The 24,159-nt window shown below is 35.9% G+C and overlaps 1 protein-coding gene across 2 annotated transcripts in view; it reads left to right on the forward strand.

Moving 5' to 3' along the window:
* Stol (voltage-dependent calcium channel subunit stolid) overlaps positions 1 to 24,159 on the forward strand; it is a 46,112-nt gene that overhangs the window by 21,287 nt on the left and 666 nt on the right. For both annotated transcript variants that reach the window (XM_077399053.1, XM_077399054.1), the window contains 6 exons: positions 444 to 548; positions 1,035 to 1,147; positions 10,659 to 10,795; positions 10,870 to 11,042; positions 12,911 to 13,104; positions 21,601 to 21,904. In XM_077399053.1, the coding sequence (XP_077255179.1) occupies positions 444 to 548; positions 1,035 to 1,147; positions 10,659 to 10,795; positions 10,870 to 11,042; positions 12,911 to 13,104; positions 21,601 to 21,904 (1,026 nt within the window). The remainder of the gene's footprint in view (positions 1 to 443; positions 549 to 1,034; positions 1,148 to 10,658; positions 10,796 to 10,869; positions 11,043 to 12,910; positions 13,105 to 21,600; positions 21,905 to 24,159) is intronic.

Raw genomic sequence — 24,159 nt, forward strand, 5'->3', positions numbered from 1 at the left:
TCATATCAATGTGTATCCTAAATTTTCATTAAGGAATCACTTTCTTTTTTTACTCTACCGTCAGGTATTAGACGCTCTGTATATTTTTAATTAATGTTACGATTATTGAACGCGATTAATTCAAATTGCCAAATTTACAAAATGTTGAAATCGATAGAGATATTTTTTTACATAGGAATCTCAAATGTCAAGGTCGGCGTCTCAAATCGACATTTTCGCGGCTTCTATGTCACATCTCGCACTTGTTTCCTTGTGCTTTTTAATCGACAGAGGAAAAGCTGTAAGCTATCGATCGGAAATTGCTCCACGATCGTGCCACGATTAAAGTGAATTAGTTTGATTTGTAATTCGGCTATTGAATATGCAAAAAAATTGCATACTGTGGTGGCGTGTTTATTGTACCACCGGGAATACGGTTTACATGGCGCGTTTTACAATTACAGTCAGGGCAAGGGTAGATTTGGCGTTACGAGGAGCTTCATTGCCACTAGAAGCGGACTCCTGCGCTGGCACGAGCATCTGCAGAGTGAAGGAAACACCGAAGAACCGTGAGCTTATTTTTAACGATAAGACTATCGGATAAATGTTATGAGCCGTATGTGAAACAGCGTTCGTTTGTTATTAAGTTGTTCGAATACATTTTGGAAAACGACAGATGTAATGCGATTATAGTACCGATTGATTTTTTTGCATAAATGGTCACTTGATGTAATATTTACACCCCAATTAAAAGTTATTGTTATTAATTACACATTGCATATTTTTAATTGTTCTATAATTTATTGGTATTTGAGGATAACATGTATGTAGATTATGATATAAGTATAGATATGTATATAAATATACTAAACATTTACCGAAAAAAGTAAGGAAAAACAAAAAAATATTTTTAAAAACGAAAGAAGCACGTTAAAATTACTGTGACGTCAAAATTACTGTGAACTCCATTTCTTTGATACGGGGATGTAAAAATTACCCTAGGCGCCCGTTTCTAAGTTAAACACGGTTTGCATTCTAACGTCATTTGCACATAGGCGATTCGCTGAAAGGCACGCGAGAGCCATGGATTCGTCGTGGTACAAACGCGCAGTGGATCAACACTCCATAGAACCGGAAAGCTTCGTCTTCAGCGTACCGTTTGACGCGGGTAAATATACATATTTTATATAACACGCATTTATAATATCCTCTGAGCGAGAAGTATGGAAAGAGCGGTTTTGTTAAAGTATATCTAAGAATGTAGTTAAATATAGATCTGAAAAATATTCATATTCCAATCTATCTAAATAATTATATTGAACGCTTGCTAAAATGTCAAAATTGCATTTGCACGGAAAGAACAATTTTGAGTAATTATTTACTTTAGGGGACACCACGCCAATGACTTTGAGCTTGACATATGTCAAGCTCATTGATTATTGTCAAAGACATATCACCCTGAGTAACTTTTCCTTATCACTTAATCGGCGATCATTGCTTATTTAAAAGTTATGAATAAAAAAGTACGAATAAAAATATTTAGGATGGTAAATATTTAGGGAGCTATATCTCCAACTTCCATAATTTTGAAATGTTGTCAAGGTCATCACCTTGAGTAATGTTGTGAAGGTTTCAGTTAAGGGTTGTTGCTTATTAAAAAGTTATCAACAAAGAAAATATAATGGGTAGTATGTAATTTTATGACACCGCGTATATAACTCAACCCAAATGTTGTGTGGGGTGGATCACACGAACTCAATTGTTGTGTGAGTGAAAAAGTGTATGCGTGGATACAGTGGGTTCTGCCCTCCTGTGGGGAGGCTCCACCTCCAAAAAACTAACCCAACAATTGTTGTGTGAATGGATCATACCTGTATGACACATACACTTTTCTACCCACACAACAATTGGATTGGGTTAGATTAGTTTTTTGGAGGTGGAGCTTCCCCACAGGGGGACGGAACCTACTGCATCCACGCATACACTTTTCCACTCACACAACATTTGACCGCACCGTAGAGTTAGCAGACAAATTGAATATTTTTGAATTATTCTTTTTTATATAATTTGGGAATCATTTTTAGGGAAGTTTAGGAAAATTATTTAAACATTTGGGAAATAATATTTTTTTGTTATTAACTAAATTTTATTGAGCGTCAAGTTATAGTTAGATAGTTGCTATGGTTAATGTGTACTATGAATAGAATTGATTGGGAATCATTTTGGGATGACATTTTCATTGTAATTTTTATTTGGGAAAAGTCGCGGTAATTCTTCAGTTTAGCTACTCCAGAGATGTAGCGACTACTAGCGACATGCGCATGCTCCGTGGCCATACGCGGACGCAAAAAGTACGCGAATTTGAAACGTATTGAAGCGTTTGTATAGTCAGTAACCAATTATGCCGAACGGCCAAGTGTCTTAGTCAAAGTTTTGTAGTAATTTGTTGATATGTGTGTATAAACAGTACACAAATAGGAGGGGAAGGGCCTCCGCATAAAAAAAACTAATTAAATTCCCAGTCTGATACCTAACTGCTTTAATCAAGACGTTTTGACATTCCGCAGGATTGACTGGTTATTCCGCAGAATTAGCCGCGTTTCGCGGCGGGCTTGGCGGAATGTCCAAACGTCTTGATTAAAGCAGTTAGGCATCAGGCTGGGAGTTTGATTAGTTTTTTTATGCGGGGAGCTCCCCGCCTATTTATGTACTGTTTATACACACATCAATAAATTACTATAAAACTTTGACTAAGAGTTGGCCGTTCAGGGCCTGTATTCTGTGTTCCGCTTATCGAATGTCGTCAGTGTCGGTGTGTGTGTATGTGTGTGTGAGTGGGTGGGTGGGTGTGGGTGTGGGTGTGGGTGTGTATGTGTGTGTATGGTGTGTAATCGAGTTTCATTACAATAGTATATTTTAAATTTTGCGCACTTTTACGTCACTGCGCATGCTCTCTCTGATGCTCACGTACCTGTAAATTCAGCTAAATCGATGAGGAGCCAAAAGCGACTTTTCCTAAATAAAAATTACCTATAATGAAGATGTCATCCCTAAATGATTCCCAATCGATTCCACTCATAGTACACATTAAACATAGTTGCTATCTGCTAACTTGACGCTCGATAAAATTTAGTATAACAAAAAAAATTATTTCCTAAATGTATAAATAATTTTCCTAAACTTCCCTAAATGATTCCCAAGTTATATAAAAAAAAATAATTCAAAAATATTCAATTTGTCTGCTAACTCTACGGCGGTCAACATTTGTACTTTAATTTTTCACGTGAACCGAGGTCCCCACCCTCACTCACCCCCGCCTACATGTACTGTCTACACACATATCAATAAATTACTTCCCTTAGCACTGACACAAACTGTTATATTTCTCAAACTTTTTTGTTCATGACTTTGAAATAAGCAATTACCGCCAAATAAGTTTATTACTTGACCTTAAATAAGGAAAAGTTACTCACAATTAGGGTCATGTCCTTGATAATATATGTCAAGCTCAAAATCATCGGCGTGGTGTCCCCTAAAGTAAATAATTACCCAATTTTGTTAATGCGTCTGAAAATTTAATTAAAAGCAGATCTGAAAATAATTATGTTGGACCATTTAAAGAGAGGGTCCCGATTGCCTATAAATTGATTGCCTACAGTGTCGTTTGCCAACATCTCATTTGCCGACAATTCATTTGCATACAAAAATTATTGCCTACAAGTCGATTGCCTACAAGCTCTATTGCGCACAAATAAAAAATTAAAAAACGAATGAACGTTTGCACACAAGATACTATTGCACACAAGCCGCATTACACACATGATATTATTGCCTACAGATCGATTGTCTACAAGCTTTATTGCGCACAATTAAAAAATTAAGAGACGAATGGACGTTTGCACACAAGATATACTATTGCACACAAGCCACATTGCACATAAGCCACATTGCACACATGATATTATTGCCGACAGATCGATTATCTACAAGCTCTATTGCGTACAAATAAAAAATTATTCAATTAAAAAACCAAGGAATAAAATCGGTAATCGGTATAAGTGATATATCGAGATTCTGTGTACATCGCGAGCGAGCAATCTCAAAATTCCCGAAAAAACGCCCGGGTAAACCAAGGGATGATGTCGCTAATCAGTAATAAGTGAAATATCGGAAAAGCGGAAATGACTCAATAGTGTGAGGGTTGAGTAGAAAAAGACCGGTTACGACATGTTTAATCCACGAAAACCATTTATGCGGTCCGATTTGAAATTAGAGGCATTTAGTTATGATTCAAATTACGAATATCAATTTTATCCGAGTGTAATAATTGGGAAAATGGATGCAATATGTGATCATTGTCAAGTAAAAAAGTTTAAAACTTAATACAAACAATTAGAATCAAAAGCCATGCGATCCAAGCTTAGGTCTTTGAAAGCCTTATATTAGTTTCTGTATGCATATATGTCTATATATATACATATAATTTTTAAATATTACCACATGCCTTGGTGGTCGAATTGGTACGACGCCCTACACGGAATGAGGGAGGTTCCAGGTTCGAACCCTGGCTGAGGTAATATTTTTCGCAATAAATTTCTTTACAGTTTTTAGATAATTAAATCGAGTCGATTTAATTCCGGGGAGGGAAGGGTTTTTAATTCTAACAATTACTGTGTTTTAAGTCCGACAAATAATCGGCGCGCAGTTCGTTGGAAAAATTATATGTATATATATAGACATATATGCATACAGAAACTAATATAAGGCTTTCAAAGACCTAAGCTTGGATCGCATGGCTTTTGATTCTAATTGTTTGTATATCGTTACGATCCTATTTCTCTTATTATTATTTAAAACTTAAGCACCTAGAATGTGTTATTCATGCAGAAAAGTTAAACTACCGTCTTTAAATCAACCACCCGACACACTCCTTATGTTTGTTCCACAATAAGGATATTTTGAAACAGAAATGAAGTCGTTTCAAGAAAAATGACTCCCGGGCGAAGCCCGGGTAACCAGCTAGTAATATAATATATAGAATATGTTGAAAAAAATTCGTTTACCGAGTTTCGGCCGCTCGCGCCGTCCAAAATTCCATTTTTTGGGAATAACTAAACTAGAGAAGCAACTATTCATCAAAATCTTTTAAAGAGACGTTGTTTTGACTAAAAACAACATTTATTATAAATAATTGCAACATTGTTACTTACAGATAAAGACTATGTCGAGTATATACCTGGGTCTGACTGATTGTGAGTCAGTCTGAGACATCTGTGCGAGATTTGACTTGTTCGGCATTCAGCGATATGTTTATCTTTCGAAACGGCTTTGGGTCCTTGGATTCCTTCCCCCACCTACTTTTTTTGCTTGCCGGTTCTAAAGTTACGAGCAGATGTTGTTTTGGCACGGACGTATAGACCCACGTATACAAACGGAGGATTAAAAACATCGTAACTTAAAACTATACATCACATACCTACAATACGTACAGTCTAACGAAATAATCAATAAATTTTGATTTTACGTAAATGTTGCGTAATGTATTATATGCTTATAAAAATTAGCTTTATTTATCGTTACCTCAATCGTTTCTTTAATTATAATATCAAGAGACACGGTAGTGTCTCGCGCCAAGTACACGCGGAGCGAGACCGACTGTGACTCTTTTACGCGACGCGACGGGTTGCGAGTAGTCGAGATGTTGAGATCTCGATAACGAGTGAACGGATCAAGTTCTAAGTAGGCTTGATTGATAGCTTGGGGTCCAATTAGGGGGGGGGGGTTTCTCTCATAATATTCCGCTACGTGCCCTACGAGCGGAGGTATTGCGACGCAAAGTCCAAATGTGAAAATTTATTTTTAAGATACGTATACTCTTACTTCTAACGCCGACGTCTGATATGATGACGTCATAATCAGAAACGTCACTTTCACTTTTTCGACGCTGGCGGCGCAGGTATCGCCAGTTTCGATATCGCGCGCGTATTTCGAAATTAGGTCGATAGACTTATCGGTCAGGAGAAAGATTTCTATTTAGGTAAAAAAATTAGGTATATATATAAATAATATATATTGAGTCAACGGAAAAGAAGATTCTCTACGCTTGGCAGAAAATGCCGAAAGGGAATTTTTAAGTCGATTCTTATGAATTAAGCTTGAATTCGATGTCTAGGTATCCCAGGTTGCCGATGACGAGGTCCAGATAGTGCGCTTCATAGTTTTCGGTGTCCAGGTGTAATAACACGTTGAATTCGATGTCTACGTGTCCCAGGTTGCCGATGACGAGGTCCTCATAGTGCGCTCCGTAGTTTTCGGTGTCTACGTGTATTAATACCTTGAATTCGATGTCTAGTGTCCCAGGTTGCCGATGACGAAGTCCACATAGTGCGCTTCAGAGTTTTCGGTGTCCATGTGTAATCGTAAGTTGAATTCGATGTCTAGGTGTCCCAGGTTGCCGATGACGAGGTCCACATAGTGCGCTCCGTAGTTTTCGGTGTCTACGTGTATTAATACCTTGAATTCGATGTCCACGTGTCCCAGGTTGCCGATGACGGGATCCAGATAGTGCGCTTCATAGTTTTCGGTGTCCAGGTGTAATCGTACGTTGAATTCGATGTCTAGGTGTCCCAGGTTGCCGATGACGAGGTCCACATAGTGCGCTTCATAGTTTTCGGTGTCCAGGTGTAATAACACGTTGAATTCGATGTCTACGTGTCCCAGGTTGCCGATGACGAGGTCCTCATAGTGCGCTCCGTAGTTTTCGGTGTCTACGTGTATTAATACCTTGAATTCGATGTCTAGTGTCCCAGGTTGCCGATGACGAAGTCCACATAGTGCGCTTCATAGTTTTCGGTGTCCATGTGTAATAATACGTTGAATTCGATGTCTACGAGTCCCAGGTTGCCGAAGACGAGGTCCACATAGTGCGCTCCGTAGTTTTCGGTGTCTACGTGTATTAATACCTTGAATTCGATGTCCACGTGTCCCAGGTTGCCGATGACGGGATCCAGATAGTGCGCTTCATAGTTTTCGGTGTCCAGGTGTAATCGTACGTTGAATTCGATGTCTAGGTGTCCCAGGTTGCCGATGACGAGGTCCACATAGTGCGCTCCGTAGTTTTCGGTGTCTACGTGTATTAATACCTTGAATTCGATGTCCACGTGTCCCTGGTTGCCGATGACGGGATCCAGGTAGTGCGCTTTATAGTTTTCGGTGTCCAGGTGTAATCGTACGTTGAATTCGATGTCTAGGTGTCCCAGGTTGCCGATGACGAGGTCCACATAGTGCGCTTCGTAGTTTTCGGTGTCCAGGTGTAATAATACGTTGAATGCGATGTCTAGGTGTTCCAGATTGCCGATGATGATGTCTAGATAGTGAGTTCCGTAGTTTTTGGTGTCTACGTGTATTAATACCTTGAATTCGATGTCCACGTGTTCCAGGTTGCCGATAACGGGATCCAAATAGTGCGCTTCATAGTTTTCGTTGTCCAGGTGTAATCGTACGTTGAATTCGATGTCTAGGTGTCCCAGGTTGCTGATGACGAGGTCCAGATAGCGCGCTCTGTAGTTTTCGGTGTCCAGGTGTAATAACACGTTGAATTCGATGTCTAGGTGTCCCAGGTTGCTGATGACGAGGTCCAGATAGCGCGCTCCTTTTTTTTCGGTGTCTAGGTGTAATATTACCTCGAATTCAATGTCTACGTGTTCCAGGTTGCCGACGACGAAGTCCACATAGTGCGCTTCATAGTTTTTGGTGTCTAGGTGTATTAATAACTTTAAATCTGAATGGGTGCGTTTAGCCGATACTCCGCTAGCCTAGCAATTGTGAGCAGTCGCGCGTTTTCGCTCGTTTCCTTTCCTTTTAATCCATTAGGTCAAGAGAGAGGAAACGAGCGAAAACGAGCGACTGCTCACGATTGCTAGGCTAGCGGAGTATCGGCTGAACGCACCCAATGTAAGACACGTAGATATCGAATTCAAGGTATTAATATGTACATGTAGACACCGAAAACTACGAAGCGCACTATGTGGACCTCGTCATCGGCAACTTGGAACACGTGGCCATCGAATTCAAAGTATTAATACACCTGGACACCGAAAACTATAGAGCGCGCTATGTGGACCTCGTCATCGGCAACCTGGGACACCTAGACATTGAATTCAAGTTTGATTCATAAGAATCGACTTAAAATTTCCCTAGCGGCAGAATTTATGTCATGACATAATAAAAATCGCTAAGTTAAAATTATGTCTAGACATAATAAAAATTGGACAAAAATTATGTCTAGACATAATAAAAATTGGATGAATTAAAATTATGTTTGACGTAAAAATAATTATCAAAAATATCGATACTTGAAGATATCGGTACATATACAGTTGCGAACAACATTCAGTAAGACACGCAATTAAAAATAAATAAAGAATTTTACAGTTAACGACTTATTAACATTAATCATGCTTTATTGCGATTATGTTTTATGTTAAAATTGAAAAATATATACAAGGTGTACAACTAAAAGGGTTACAGATTATTATTTTAAAAAAACTAAGCAAAATATTAAATTGTTGTTTTGCTTCCTCATAGAGGAAGCTTTGTGATGGTGAAAAAATTTTTTTTCGAGATTTTGATGGAAATAGGTTTAGAATGTTCTAAAATGTCGAAAAATCGTATTAGTAAAAAATGTCCGGAAGTATGTATGTATGTGTGTGTGTGTGTGTGTGTGTACGGATTTTTTGTACACGCATCTACTTCTACAATTTTTTAGATACCGGGTTGAAATTTGGCACACAAATAGAGTATCATAGAAAGTATGTCCTCCTCAAATTTTATTAAAATCCATAAAACGGTATAGATTTTATGCAGATTTTCATTTTTTTGAAAAATGTGTTTTACGCTGCATCTTTCTCAATATTTGAGATAGCGATCTATTTTTAACTCTATTATATTTTTGAGTTTTTTCTACCCCTATTTCATATATAATTCATTAAAATTTGATTGATCAGATCTCGTATTACACACATTTGAAATTTCGAAGAATTTGTACATACATAGAAGCTTTATAAAACTTGATCTGATCAACCAAATTTTAACCAATTATATATGAAATAGGGGTAGAAAAGACTGGAAAATATAATAGAATTAAAAATAAATCGCTATCTCAAATATTTATAATATCGGGCTGATTTTTTTTATCGATAAAGTATTGTTTTAGTTTTTAAGTGGACAAGTATTTTTAGTATTTTTTAGTGAATGTATATAATTATTTACGCAGTCCCCAAAAGAGTTAAGTGTGAAATCAGAACCTTTGCTAACAAAGCTTCCTCTATGAGGAAGCCAAAACAAATAAATACCGATAATTATACCTCGAATAAAATAAAAACTTGCACACTTAGGAACTATGAGGAAGCAATGTGCAAGTTTCTACTTGCACAATTAAAAACTACGAGGAAACAATGTGCAAGTTTCTACTTGTTTTTTAGAAATAATAGTCCGTAACACTTTTAGCTTCATACCTTGTATTATATACTGTTTATAAGATTATAAGATATATTGTTTATAAGATTAAGATGCGTAACACTACAAAAAGGCATGATATCCGTACAAAATTATCTTGTTAAAAAAAGGTAAATAAGAGCGCCAAGTACACGCATAGTTTTTTTACAAGAAAAATTTATGTATTTTAATAAAATATTTTTATTTTGTACTGTTACCTCTGTAATTCTTTGTGATTAAATCTTTTATTCTATTGAAAAATACATATATAAACTTTATATTTAAATACAAATTGTATTCTCTCGTTGGATTAAATATTTTAATAAAATATTTGTATTTTGTACTGTTACCTCTGTAATTCTTTGTGACCATTAAAAAATACACATGTAAACTTTGTATTTAAATATCTTGTATTCCCTTGTTAAATTTAAATAAAATTTTTTAATTTTATAAAATTGTTATCATACATTCTTTTCTAATTGACACAATGTAAAGATTTTTCAAAGTAGTGCAACATTTATTTTTTGAGGCAATATACATGTTCTCTCTGTAATTGGCGCTCTAATTTAAAGAGATATCATTTCTTTTTTGTAATTGTAATAGATCACTTGAAGCGCGACTCTTCTTTTTGATAAGGTAACATAATTTTGTGACGTGTATCACTTGGGTTATAATTGTTCGGAAATAAAGTTACTACTGCTTAGATTTTTTCGAGATTTTTCGAGATATAAAGATCTACCACTTGTTACTTAGGTTTTTTCGAGGTATAATACTACCACTTTCTTTTTTTTTAGGTAACAACATATACACTACTATACGTGTACTTGGCGCCTTTTTTTACCTTTTTTTAAAAAAGGTAATTTTGTGCGGTTATGAAGTTACAACAATAAGAGAACTTGAAGATGAAGAGAATAATTATTTTCTTACAAGTTTGTTTGATACGTTTAATATAATTTTGATTTGAGAAACTTGTATTGATTTAGACTTGAGAGAAACTTGAGACTAAAGTTTTATATAATTACATAATTAAGCTATAGCTACATGTCCATGCAAACAATACAATTTTATTTCTACATAAGTCATGTGTCGTATTGTTGTCAAACGTACGTAAGAAACATCTTCGATTAACGCTACATTATTTATTTGATTATATTTTGTTGATTATATGATTGTTGAATTATTAGCCGATAAAGCCGATCCACTCGTTACCGCCACTCATGCCATATTCATCGGGAAGGGTCACAAAGCACCAGCAGCGGTAGTGGGTTTGCAATTTCAACACTCGTCCTTGGCGACTCACTTCGTGAACATCACTTCGACGGTGAGTAGAATGCTCGATTTTTTTCCCACGCATAATTATCGCGCGGAATATGATGAGTAAACTTGCTTTTTTAGTGTACCGGTATGACGGGATGTAAAAAGAATTGCGCCTCGGAGGAACTTGACTGTTACATTCTTGATAACAATGGATTTATTATCATAAGCGAACGTCACGAGCACACCGGAAAGTTCTTCGGCGAGATAGATGGAACTATAATGGATTCCTTGGTGCAAGATAGGATATATAGGTAATTATAGATAAAATGTCTATTTATACGGAGCATGATTAAAATATAAATTCTGAATTGTGTGCTATTGAAAATAGAAGACTCCTATGCTGATATCAGCAATCCCACGAATTCAAAAAAATCTTTTACTGCAATTCTCGTAATTTAACCTTTCAAACATCTCGAGATTAATTAGTTTTGATGTATTGGTTAAAATCTACGTGCGATTCGTTTTCCCAATAATTCTAACTTTCCATAATTGTAGATTTACATTTTTTTTCTTGCATGTTATACACTTATTGTCCTTTGAATTCTGGAAATGTTCGGATTCATGTTTAGGACAACGCAACTTTTCTCTCAGTTAACTCTATGAAAATCAAATTGTGTATAATTAAATTCGTTATTTATCTCAATAAAACCGTACAGAGCTTGTTAATTTATATGATCATTCTTCTCATTTTTGTTTGAACTTTAATTGATTTTTTTACTATCTTTAAAAGTGTATTTGCTAAATCTTCCATTATATCTTCAAGATCCTTTGTGCACGAAACATTCTGCATTTTTTCTAATAAATTATTAATTGTAAATACATAAAATTGGTCACCAGTTTCTGTCTGTACTAAACGCAACATATTGGTTCCTTGCTTTTTTGATATTTGTATTAAGGGGGAATACGTAATTGCGAAATCACAGAGCAAAATTTATCTTTATGTTTCCCTTTCTCATCAACGGATCAATATATCCGAATCATTTCCTTTTGTCATATATTTGATTATATTTTGATCATGCCTTTTTCGAAATAAGCTTTTTATAATTTTTAATTGTCGTTTGAAAATGTTATTTTCTTGCAACTTTAATCGCATAATTTTTAGTAAAATAGCGATCACATAACTTATCCCGCTGGGCGGAAACTTGAAAAGTTTCATGTCCGTACCTTTCCTTGTTAGTTCGAGTATTTTAGGGAAACACAGAGAACTGCTTGCAAAGCGCTATAATAAGTTCACCTTGTGACAGAATCGTAAAGAGTTAGATAAAAAAAAAAAAAAATATGTTGATAAAATTGAAGATTATCAATTTTTTTTACATCAGTAATAAAATGATAATTTCTTTTTTCTTTATAACCAAATCTGTGCTTATTGTTAGGCATAAAAAATTATAAATGAATTCAAATGTTTTGATTTTCCGAAGGCATATCAATTTTATTATTTTGCTCCTTTCTTCTAAATTGATTATTTGAGCATTTAATTTTCCATATAGAATAATAGAGCTATTATAGTTGAGATAATAGAACTGAGATGATAGAGCTGAGATAACAAAGTTACTCTTTATTATAAGAATAGTTCTATTATCTCAGAAAGCGTCCATATTGCAAAAATGTTGCGTAATATATATTGCTGCAATATATAAAATTATAATATATATATAAAATTGCAACAATGTTGTAATATCCGTTTTTTTATAATATATAACGTCAAAAAAAGAGAAGGGAGAGTTATATGCTTTAGTTATTGCGCGCTAAGAGTTATTGTGCGCGCACGCATATATATAATGAATACAATGTACTTACATGACATAATGTTGCTGCAAGCAACGGTAAGCAAAAGTAAGAATGAATTTAACCGAAACAAATTTGAAGGGCGCATAAAGATCTTAAAATAAAAGGTTTGGAATTATACTCAAAGATACTTCTTTTTGCGATACTTTTATAATGATTTTGACGTGGTTACCATTATAAATCAATTTTCAAATATTGCCGCAATTTTGCAACTCTATTCCTTTACAATATCTCCACGTTGTGTTATAAACTGCATGCAAGTATTGCTGCAATATTCCGGAATCGAACTGACAAGTTCGGGACATTAAGATATTTTATATGATATATTTCTCAGAAAAGTGACCGTCATCGATTATCAAGGGACTTGCAGCCCTCAGGAATCTAATCAGTCATCGGCGCCGCGAAGTCTATCTGATTCTATCATAACGACGGCAGCGGCATTCGGCAACTTTCTTTGGACTTTGACTTTGAGTCTCAATATTCAAGATTTATGGCAGACAACATTGGCGTTGGCTAACGTGATGGACGGTAATATTTAAAAAATATATTTATACTTGCATGATAAATGAAACAATAAATTATATAAATACAAGAGTAGCGCGGGTAGCATTTATTTCGATAAATTATCTAGTAAGAGTACATGCATTCCATTTTATTTATACATACAAATTACGAGATATTAATGTGAAAATTTATTTTAGAACTCCGCATAATTTTTCAAAATTTCTATATAAATTTCTGAATTTTTTACAAAATTTTTCAATTTTTTTTTAAATATAAATTAAAACATTTTTCGGACATGTTGAGAGAGTCTACAGCTGTTCTAAAATTCTTTATAATTTTATTATTCTTTCTGAAAATAAAAACTTATAAAATCTGTAAAAGAGTTAAAAGTACGAGGGTCGGTATGAAAGTAATGCCTTCTAATATTTTTCTTTTGAATCTGGTGCCAGAAAATTTTGCGTTTCAATGAGTTGTTATTTGAAGTCTCTAGTTGCGTTACGTTGAGTGGTATTGTGATCATTTACGTGAGTGTGTCACACGAGCAGTTCGAACTGGTGTGTGGTACAGATGTGCGTAACAGACAAGGGAGATGGTTGAATTTCTTACCGTGGAAGAAGTGAGTTCCAATGGCTGCGTTCAGCAGAGAAACCAGGTCAATGAGCGCTCAATGATTCTTTATTATGATTGGTTTCTACACTTGGATCCCGGGAAGAATTAAAGGCAAGGTCCAATCATTTTAAAAAATCACTGATCGCTTCCTGAGTATGCAATCATTGAAATTCATTTGCGTCTCAGAAATGTTTATGATAACACCATTTCTGAAGTACGAATGGATTTCAATAGGACTCACTTCTTCCACGGTAAGAAATTCAATCACCGCCCTTATCTGTTATCTAAAATACAAACCAGTTTGAACTGTTCGTGTGACACACTAACGTAACTGATCACAATACTATTCAACATAATACTGCTCACAATCAGTGAAACTTATAAAATTTTTTATGGCGCCAGATTTGTAAGAAAAAAATTAGGAGGCATTGCTTTCGTACTCTGACCCTCGTATTTCTAAAGAAATTTTTATAAAAAATTTAAAATGTGAAAAATTCTTAAAAATATTGTGAGAATTTTTTTCTATCATAGTGTGCAAATAAGCTAGAGTAACTCTTGTGCTTTCAAAAATATAATGCTAATTTTAGAAACCATTTTCATCAAAATTATTTTCAAAGACATAACAATAATACAGAATCTATTATTTCACAGTTATCAAAACTATCAAACAGTTATATAGAATATATTTTTCAAATATGTATAACAACAGATAGTCCCAAACAGATAGAAATCTGAAAGGGACATCATTTGAATGATATAATTTGTTTAAATGTTACGAAATGGTACATTCTGCTCGATTTCGGCTGTCAGATTATATTGGCAGGTTCTACTAACAAAACACAAGCAAGACGCATCATAATATTTTGTGACCAGACTTTATTCAGGTGACGGTATAGGCAAGCGAGATTGCAGTACAATAATGCGTTAAATCGAAAGTCCATTGATTATGAGCGATTGATAAGAACTAACTCTGAACTCAAGATTCGCTTAATAAGCAGGATGGTTTTTTAAATGCCTAATAAGGAAAAGTTTTTTCATGGTAAAGATATTCTCAGTGGTTTACCATTGCTTTCTGAGAGATGGCGAATAATTCGATGTTTTTGGTCGGATTTGAACCCGAAACTTCGGCATAGAAAATAGATATATAATTTTCTGCGTTACCATGCGTTACGATCATATTGTCACGTTCTGTCTGTTGTTCGTCCGTTTTTTGGTCAATGCATTTAAGCAATTTACTAGAGATTTGGACAAGTCGTGTGAAAGTTATTATTATTATTGATCGGGACCAAAAAGATATCGGAGTCTATAAGTTTCGTAACGAGGATCATCTTTATCTATCTTATTGTAATTAGGATAATCAGTGTCGAAGTCGGCAGGAATAGGTTTAAATGGAGGTACGTTTTCTAATTGTTGCAATTTCTGGAGGAGGGAGAGAGGATTTTGATTAGAAGTAATAGCTTTGTTTGGTCTGGAACCTAATCCTTTTAATTTGAATTCGTCTACCTCCCCTTTTCGTCATTCAGCCGCGTTCTCAAAAATGAATTTGATTGATCGCTACACTCTTCGTCAGCGCCCAAGCCAATCCGCTACACTCTTCGCCAGCGTAAAGGCCAAATTCACTTTCGGGAATTATTAACGATTATTGCAATTCCCAAGAATCAACCCCGTAATCGCTACGCCTTTCGACAGCGAAAGTACCAGTTCGCTACACTGTTTGTCAGCGAAAAGGACAGATATCGCTACGCTCTTTGTCAGCGAAAATTGCGAGTCGTATCTCAGGAGTGAATTTATTGATTAAGGATTTAACAAATACGAGATGAGATTCCAGATTTCAAGCTTATTCTTTTCTCAAACTTATTTTATCTTTATTCTTTTAAGTCTTAGTACAAAACTAAGTTATGCGTGAAGCGCGGTCTTCAAATACAAGAGTACAGGGATTAAGTCCCAGAATCGAGCGCGAATGCTTGGACTTAAACGTACAGTCGAATGTCGGAAAGTGACTGTCTGGAATCGAATAGGAGTTAGTATTGTAGAATATTGATTAATGTTAATGTCAGGATAACTCTCTTTTAAGAGAGGTCAGGCTTGCTTCGTCCACGTAACACGAGTTATTAAACGTCGCGAGAAATACATAGGATACGAGCGGGAAGGAAGGAGGAATAAATACGTTTCGGATAACACTTATATTAACCGTATATTTTCTCTCGTTACAATTAATACGCGAAGTCCATTGCACGGACTCACGAATGAGCCGATTTATATTACGGAGAACGCCGGGAAAGGTACAAAGGCTAAAGCCCTCCGACGCACGTCCGATCGCTTCGGTATCTCGATTACTTCTCTTTCTCTTCTGAACACGCCCGGACCAAGCCAGTGAAGCCAGAACATGCTCGAACTACCTCTATTAAGCTGGACCCCCCACCAGCGCAAATCAAGTTCGCACTAGGTCAAAAATTTAGTGCTATTTAGGTGCTAATTAAGTGCCCTAGTCCGAATTTTGGTGCTCGAACCGTTTAGCAGGAAATCGCGTAAAAAATGGGGGGGTCCAGCTTGCCATAAAGCTGGACCCCCCCATATCAGAAAATGGTCCTACAGAGAAAATAAGTACACTATAATTTAGTGCTAATTAAGTGCTAACTAAGTGCTCTAAAAAAACGATAAAATGTTGACAGATTATAACATTTATTTAAATATACCATTATATATTGAACACAGAACCGTCGCGGTCGACACTAACACTTAAAAAGATTGCTGCATGAATATATTCGTTACTAAAATGATGGGAAACATATATTTCCCAAATCTGAGTTCATTGCTAACAGTAAAACAATTACAATAATTAACTTAGACCAGCCGTTGGCGCTGAGCACTAAGTTCCGTCATCTGATCGTCTACGAATTAGTTGCTCGCATGATTATAGTATTAAAATAATTCTCAGACATTGTACTTTAAAAGAATATCACGATTCGAATTTAGTGTTAGCAGCTTAGTGTTGAAATTAATTAATTAATCAATACAGCGCGCGCTTCGCGGATAAACTAATTAATTTCAACGCTATACAGCCAGCACTAAATTCAAATCGTGATATTTTCTTAAAGTACAATGTCTCAGGATTATTTTAAGACCATAATCACGCGAGCACCTAATTCTTTGACGATTCTGTAAGGAACTTTAGAGCGCTGCGCGCGCGCTCTATGGATAAATTAATTAATTTCAACGCTATACAGCTAGCACTAAATTCGAATTGTAATATTTTCTTAAAGTACAATGTCTCAGGATTATTTTAAAACCATAATCACGCGAGCACCTAATTCTTTGACGATTCTGTAAGGAACTTTAGAGCGCTGCGTGCGCGCTCCATGAGTTAATTAATTGATTTCAACCCTTTGCAGCTAGCACTAAATTCGAATTGTAATATTTTCTTAAAGTACAATGTCTTAGGATTATTTTGGGACCAAAAACACGCGAGCACCTAATTCCTTGACGATGCAGTAACGAATTGAAGAGTGCTGCGCGCGCGCTCCATGGATAAATTAATTAATTTCAACGCTATACAGCTAGCACTAAATTCGAATTGTAATATTTTCTTAAAGTACAATGTCTTAGGATTATTTTGGGACCAAAAACACGCGAGCACCTAATTCCTTGACGATTCTGTAACGAGTTATAGGGCGCTCCGCGCGCGCTCCATGAGTTAACTAATTGATTTCAACCTTTTGCAGCTAGCACTAAATTCGAATTGTAATATTTTCTTAAAGTACAATGTCTTAGGATTATTTTGGGACCAAAAACACGCGAGCACCTAATTCCTTGACGATGCAGTAACGAATTGAAGAGTGCTGCGCGCGCGCTCCATGGATAAATTAATTAATTTCAACGCTATACAGCTAGCACTAAATTCGAATTGTAATATTTTCTTAAAGTACAATGTCTTAGGATTATTTTGGGACCAAAAACACGCGAGCACTTAATTCCTTGACGATTCTGTAACGGATTATATAGCGCAGCGCGCGCGCTCCATGGATAAATTAATTAATTTCAACGCTATACAGCTAGCACTAAATTCGAATCGTGGTATTTTCTTAAAGTACAATGTCTCAGGATTTTTTCAAGACCATAATCACGCGAGCACCTAATTCTTTGACAATGCATAGCGTAGAAATTAATTAGTTTATCCGCAAAGCGTGCACGCCGCGCTCTAAAGTTTGTTACAGAATCGTCAAAGAATTAGGTGCTCGCGTGTTTTTGGTCCGAAAATAATCTTAGTGCTAGCTGTATAGCGTTGAAATTAATTAATTTATCCATGGAGCGCGCGCGCCGCGCTCTATAATTCGTTACAGAATCGTCAAAGAATTAGGTGCTCGAGTGATTATGGTCTTAAAATAATCCTGAGACATTGTACTTTAAGAAAATACCACGATTCGAATTTAGTGCTAGCTGCAAAGAGTTGAAATCAATTAATTAACTCACGGAGCGCGCGCGCAGCACTCTTCAATTCGTTACTGCATCGTCAAGGAATTAGGTGCTCGCGTGTTTTTGGTCCCAAAATAATCCTAAGACATTGTACTTTAAGAAAATATTACAATTCGAATTTAGTGCTAGCTGCAAAGGGTTGAAATCAATTAATTAACTCATGGAGCGCGCACGCAGCGCTCTAAAGTTCCTTACAGAATCGTCAAAGAATTAGGTGCTCGCGTGATTATGGTTTTAAAATAATCCTGAGACATTGTACTTTAAGAAAATATTACAATTCGAATTTAGTGCTAGCTGTATAGCGTTGAAATTAATTAATTTATCCATAGAGCGCGCGCGCAGCGCTCTAAAGTTCCTTACAGAATCGTCAAAGAATTAGGTGCTCGCGTGATTATGGTCTTAAAATAATCCTGAGACATTGTACTTTAAGAAAATATCACGATTTGAATTTAGTGCTGGCTGTATAGCGTTGAAATTAATTAGTTTATCCGCGAAGCGCGCGCTGTATTGATTAATTAATTAATTTCAACACTAAGCTGCTAACACTAAATTCGAATCGTGATATTCTTTTAAAGTACAATGTCTGAGAATTATTTTAATACTATAATCATGCGAGCAACTAATTCGTAGACGATCAGATGACGGAACTTAGTGCTCAGCGCCAACGGCTGGTCTAAGTTAATTATTGTAATTGTTTTACTGTTAGCAATGAACTCAGATTTGGGAAATATATGTTTCCCATCATTTTAGTAACGAATATATTCATGCAGCAATCTTTTTAAGTGTTAGTGTCGACCGCGACGGTTCTGTGTTCAATATATAATGGTATATTTAAATAAATGTTATAATCTGTCAACATTTTATCGTTTTTTTAGAGCACTTAGTTAGCACTTAATTAGCACTAAATTATAGTGTACTTATTTTCTCTGTAGGACCATTTTCTGATATGGGGGGGTCCAGCTTTATGGCAAGCTGGACCCCCCCATTTTTTACGCGATTTCCTGCTAAACGGTTCGAGCACCAAAATTCGGACTAGGGCACTTAATTAGCACCTAAATAGCACTAAATTTTTGACCTAGTGCGAACTTGATTTGCGCTGGTGGGGGGTCCAGCTTAATAGAGATTCGAACTTGTACGAACTTACCGTTACGCTTCTCGAAAGTTAACGCGTGAGGTATCTCCTCATCTCGCTCACCCAATCACAACCGTCCGCCAATGTCATTGGCTCGTGTAGACACACACTTCACGCCGATGAGGTTACCGCAGCGCTCGCACGCGCCGACAGGCGGCGCCAGTTGCCGGGAAAATTAAACTCTTATTCGTTTCTTACAGTATTTGTCGTTAAGCGGGGAGCACACACTTCTGCACAACGCATAATGCGTAAGCATAAGAAAACTGATTGGTCCAAATACATGTGCATAAGAAAATAGACCAATCAATTTTCTTATGCTTACGCATTATGCGTTGTGCAGAAGTGTGTGCTCCCCGCTTTAGAGTCAAAGTTAAAAACGATGTGTGTAGTCGAAGTTAAAGTCGAGAATGAAGTGACGCTCCGCGGCGTTTTTCACCCTATTTATACCCGAAATGGCCAGAACTCCCCGCGCGAAATTCTCACTACTTCCGACGCGTCTTAAGGGGATCCTAAAGTGAAGGCTGAACTTCCTCGACGTCGGTAATGTCAACATTTCTAATCCTGTTTTCTATGTCATATATCTATATCTGTTCTTGTCTAACGAGAGGCATCTATCCTTGTTTCGATTGCTGCGCCATCTCTCGCTACACGCAATGTCAACCTAAATGTGCTTTTGCACATATAAAAGTTTATTTTAACTAATCTTTTTTTCTAGGCTTTCAATCTTAGATCTAATTGCACGATATTGTTCTTAAATGTTGTCCCTAGGTCATGCCGGTCTAATTTTGTGGATATTTATTGTGGAATTTTTGTACAAAGCAAATATTGTCGTCACGTATACCAAAAATTAACAAAAATATTAATTTTTTCTTGTTTTCGATATAACGTCGACCACCATGACCTAGATTTTGATGCGTACTTTAATTCTAGACAAGAATTTTGCATTTCTATAAAGCCAATTAAAAGATTAGTGCTAAGAAAAAAAGCCGGTATTACAGACGGCTTTAGGATCCTCTTAAGGGGGGAGGTTTTCTACAAGTTTCTAGAAGCATATAGTTTTGAGCCCCATCTGGGCCTCAGTCTGTCAACAGCCATCCGATAACCGAAAAATAAACTAAACATTTATACTTGGAGCTGAGCGTTCGCTCGGAACTTTGAGGTAGCGTGCGTCGTCTAAAACGTTCAAAAATTCTAACGTGCGTCGTCTGAAATTTTAGGATAAAATTTCCGTACGTAACAATATTAAAATAATCAATTGCCTATTGCAAAAGTTCTATCAAGATTGACTAAAAACAATGTAGAATTTCTAGAAAACAAGATAATTAAGAGTTCCGTAAAAGATGATTCATTATTGTAACCCCGGCGCTTGTCCGTGTAAAAACACTGTAACTTCTTCCGCCAAATAATTGAGCTCGAGTGATCATGTCTTGAATTTTTATCGATTTGACTGTCAGGCAACAGTCACATCGACGAACGACATCCATATTCGTAAATTATGTTGCGAAGTTAGAGCGTTTTTCTCAACTGCATTTTTGGATCCTACGACTACAGTCTCACTCGGCTACAGTCTCACACAATTGAATGCCTTGATCCCCGTTTTTTATAAAAAATCACACTGAGGAAGCCGAACCAAGGGACCGAAACGTTTTGTTATATTTTATTAATTTTTGATTTTTATAACCATCGCCCGACTAACGTGCGTATTGGCTATCATTTGCCTTGTTTTTATATACTATATACTTTTTATATACTTTCAGTAAGAATGAGTTCAGTAAGAATAGATGGTAGGGGAGAATGCGGGGTAACTGCGAATACGGGGTAAATGCGAACGATAGGGAGTTTTTGCAATACCGTCTTTCAGATACGGGATAAACGCTAAAATCATATTATTCATGTTATCGGGTGAAAAAAAGATACAACTGGCGCACACACATCATTCATCGTAACGCTACACAGATAATGCGCAATGGACGCTACGGTAACGTACGGCAAACGATATTTAAATATAAAATGGAGAACTTATTAGACGTTGCTGCTTTCGACTTTAATTTTGCTGAAAAAGCTATATAAACGAGTTATTGGTACTACATGAAAATGAACGTATCATCAGAAACATGCAAAGATTTTAAATAATTTGGCGTCAGAGGAATGTAAAGTAAAATTCCGATTTGAAAGAGAACATATATAAGGGAAGAACTTGCAGTTGCTCTTGACATACCTTACCGAATAGAAACGGAAAACCGATATAGCGTTTGAAAATTAAAGATCACGTTTTTACGTTGATAAAACACGTTTATCTTTTCCAGATGATCTAGTGTTCTCTGATGACGAGGAGACGCACGAGTTCGAGTCGCTGACGCCTGCCGACTCGACGGACGAGGTAACGTCGGATGAGAACAATGTGTACGTGAGATTTCCGGTGGTCGCACCAGCGACACCGGCCTCGCCGCCGACCACACGAGCCACTTCTGCTCATTATCCGATGAAATTGCGCGCCTGCGAGAAGAAAACGGATTTGTATATCCTGCAACCCGAGCGACTCAACACCAGCGGCCAGAGCAACCCTCTAAAAGGGAAACTCACCAATTGTCACGTAACCGGATGTGAAAGGTAATCTGAAAGTGATCGTATATAAATGACTGATTCGCATTTCGACAATTAGAAAGAAAAATCTGGAAATTAAATTCGCATAATTGTATAAAACTTTTTTATATAAATCAAATTAAATATCGATAGACATAGGGGAGACCGGGCCTGTCTGTTTACGGTGGCTATGTGTCCACAGTACTGCTATCTCAAGATTTAAGAGACAGATGTCTCTACCATTGTAATAAGTATAGTTGAAAAATGTCTTCTACGTAAGATATTTAAATGTTGTTTGTTTTCTTGCGATGCCTCTCGCAGGCGCTATATACGTTAAAAGAAAAGCGAAAACAATTATTCACATTTTTCGACGGTCGAAAAATTTGCTGTGCGACAGTAGTTTAACTCAAATTACTTAAAGTAAGCAATTCATAATATTATCAATTAATATATAGTTATCAGGTGTGAGAAGCGTCAAATCTTAATTCCACATAATCTAAAATTGGCAACATGTTAAAGACTGAAAAACGTGGTCGGGGCTATCTGTCCTATTTTTGATGGGGCAATGTGTCTATACTTCAATGTGTGTGTGACGAATTGTTCTTTTATAAATAGATAATGGTGCGTAACTACAAAAGAAAGACTTTCCTTAAGACGGATAAGGTAGACATATCTAATAAAAATTATATTTAGAGCGATTAAAAGAATAAAAATTGAGCGAGAATCTTTTCGTAAAAACAGTGTTAGACTTTGGAATAAATATTCGGGTTCTCACTCGCTACTGTAAAAAAGTGACCTACGAGCAACTACTTGATCCTGCGGTTCAAGAATCGTTACCAAATTTTTATTTTAAAAATACACGTCAAGTTAAATATATAAGTTTATCTTAAATTATTGAGTATTTTCTATTTCAAACGCTGCCGAGGATAAAGTAAAGGCCCCAAATAAAAAAAAGATTAAAGAATTAATGGGACAAAAGAAACTCATCACATTGACTTTGCAACGGACTCAAAATCAGTTTGATGTCACCGTATATAAAGAAAAGTCAGCTCTACGCAGGAAACTTGTCAAAAAATCTACACAAAGTGTCTACTACTTCTCTGACTCCAACGACTAGGCAGTTTTATCAATATTATATATTAATAATAAGTAATATTATATAAATAAGTATAGAAATTAATATAAAAAATGTGTTTTTTATTATGTGGACAGATAGCCCCGCATATATATATATGGGGCTATCTGTCTACGCTTGACTTGTCCACTTAAAAAATTCGCCTCTTTAAGGGGATCCTAAAGTGAAGGCTGAACTTCCTCGACGTCGGTAATGTCACATTTCTAATCCTGTTTTCTATGTCATATATCTATATCTGTTCTTGTCTAACGAGAGGCATCTGTCCTTGTTTCGATTGCTGCGCCATCTCTCGCTACAGGCAATATCAACCTGAATGTGCTTTTGCACATATAAAAGTTTATTTAAACTAATCTTTTTTTCTAGGCTTTCAATCTTAGATCTAATTGCACGATATTGTTCTTAAATGTTGTCCCTAGGTCATGCCGGTCTAATTTTGTGGATATTTATTATGGAATTTTTGTACAAAGCAAATATTGTCGTCACGTATATCAAAAATTAACAAAAATATTAATTTTTTCTCGTTTTCGATATAAATTCGACCACCATGACCTAGATTTTGATGCGTACTTTAATTCTAGACAAGAATTTCGCATTTCTATAAAGCCAATTAAAAGATTAGTGCTAAGAAAAAATCCGGTATTACAGACGGCTTTAGGATCCCCTTAAAATGTTAAAAGATCAACGATTCTAATTATGTTTTTTTTAAATAGTAAGGTTGAAAGGTTATACCATTAAAATTTTAGCCAAATATCTTTATTAGTTTTTTAGTAAGCTTGAAAAAACTTAAAGTTTGGACACAGCCCCGGTCTCCCCTAATTGTATTGTATTATTTTTGAGAGTATTTGATTTTAATTTATGAAATTGATAATAACAAATTAATTAGAACTTAATAAATTTTAATTTATTATACTTATAATGTCACTGAATTTCTCTTCGTTATATGTAAATCTTTGTATCACAATAACTTACATTTCTCTATTTTCGAAAGTGAGCAGAGAATCGACTGTCTTAAGTAATGTCTTAAGATGCTAATACGGCTCTGTGATTGGTTCATAACATTTTAAGATTGTACTTAAGATGGTCTTAAATATAAGATCCGACTATGAATACCGGCCTATGTCTATGAATACCGGCCTATAAGTGACCT

The sequence above is a fragment of the Temnothorax americanus genome, unplaced genomic scaffold (assembly GCF_048541705.1).
Source record: "Temnothorax americanus isolate GAGA-0224 unplaced genomic scaffold, ASM4854170v1 Scaffold121, whole genome shotgun sequence".
Taxonomy (NCBI): domain Eukaryota; kingdom Metazoa; phylum Arthropoda; class Insecta; order Hymenoptera; family Formicidae; genus Temnothorax; species Temnothorax americanus.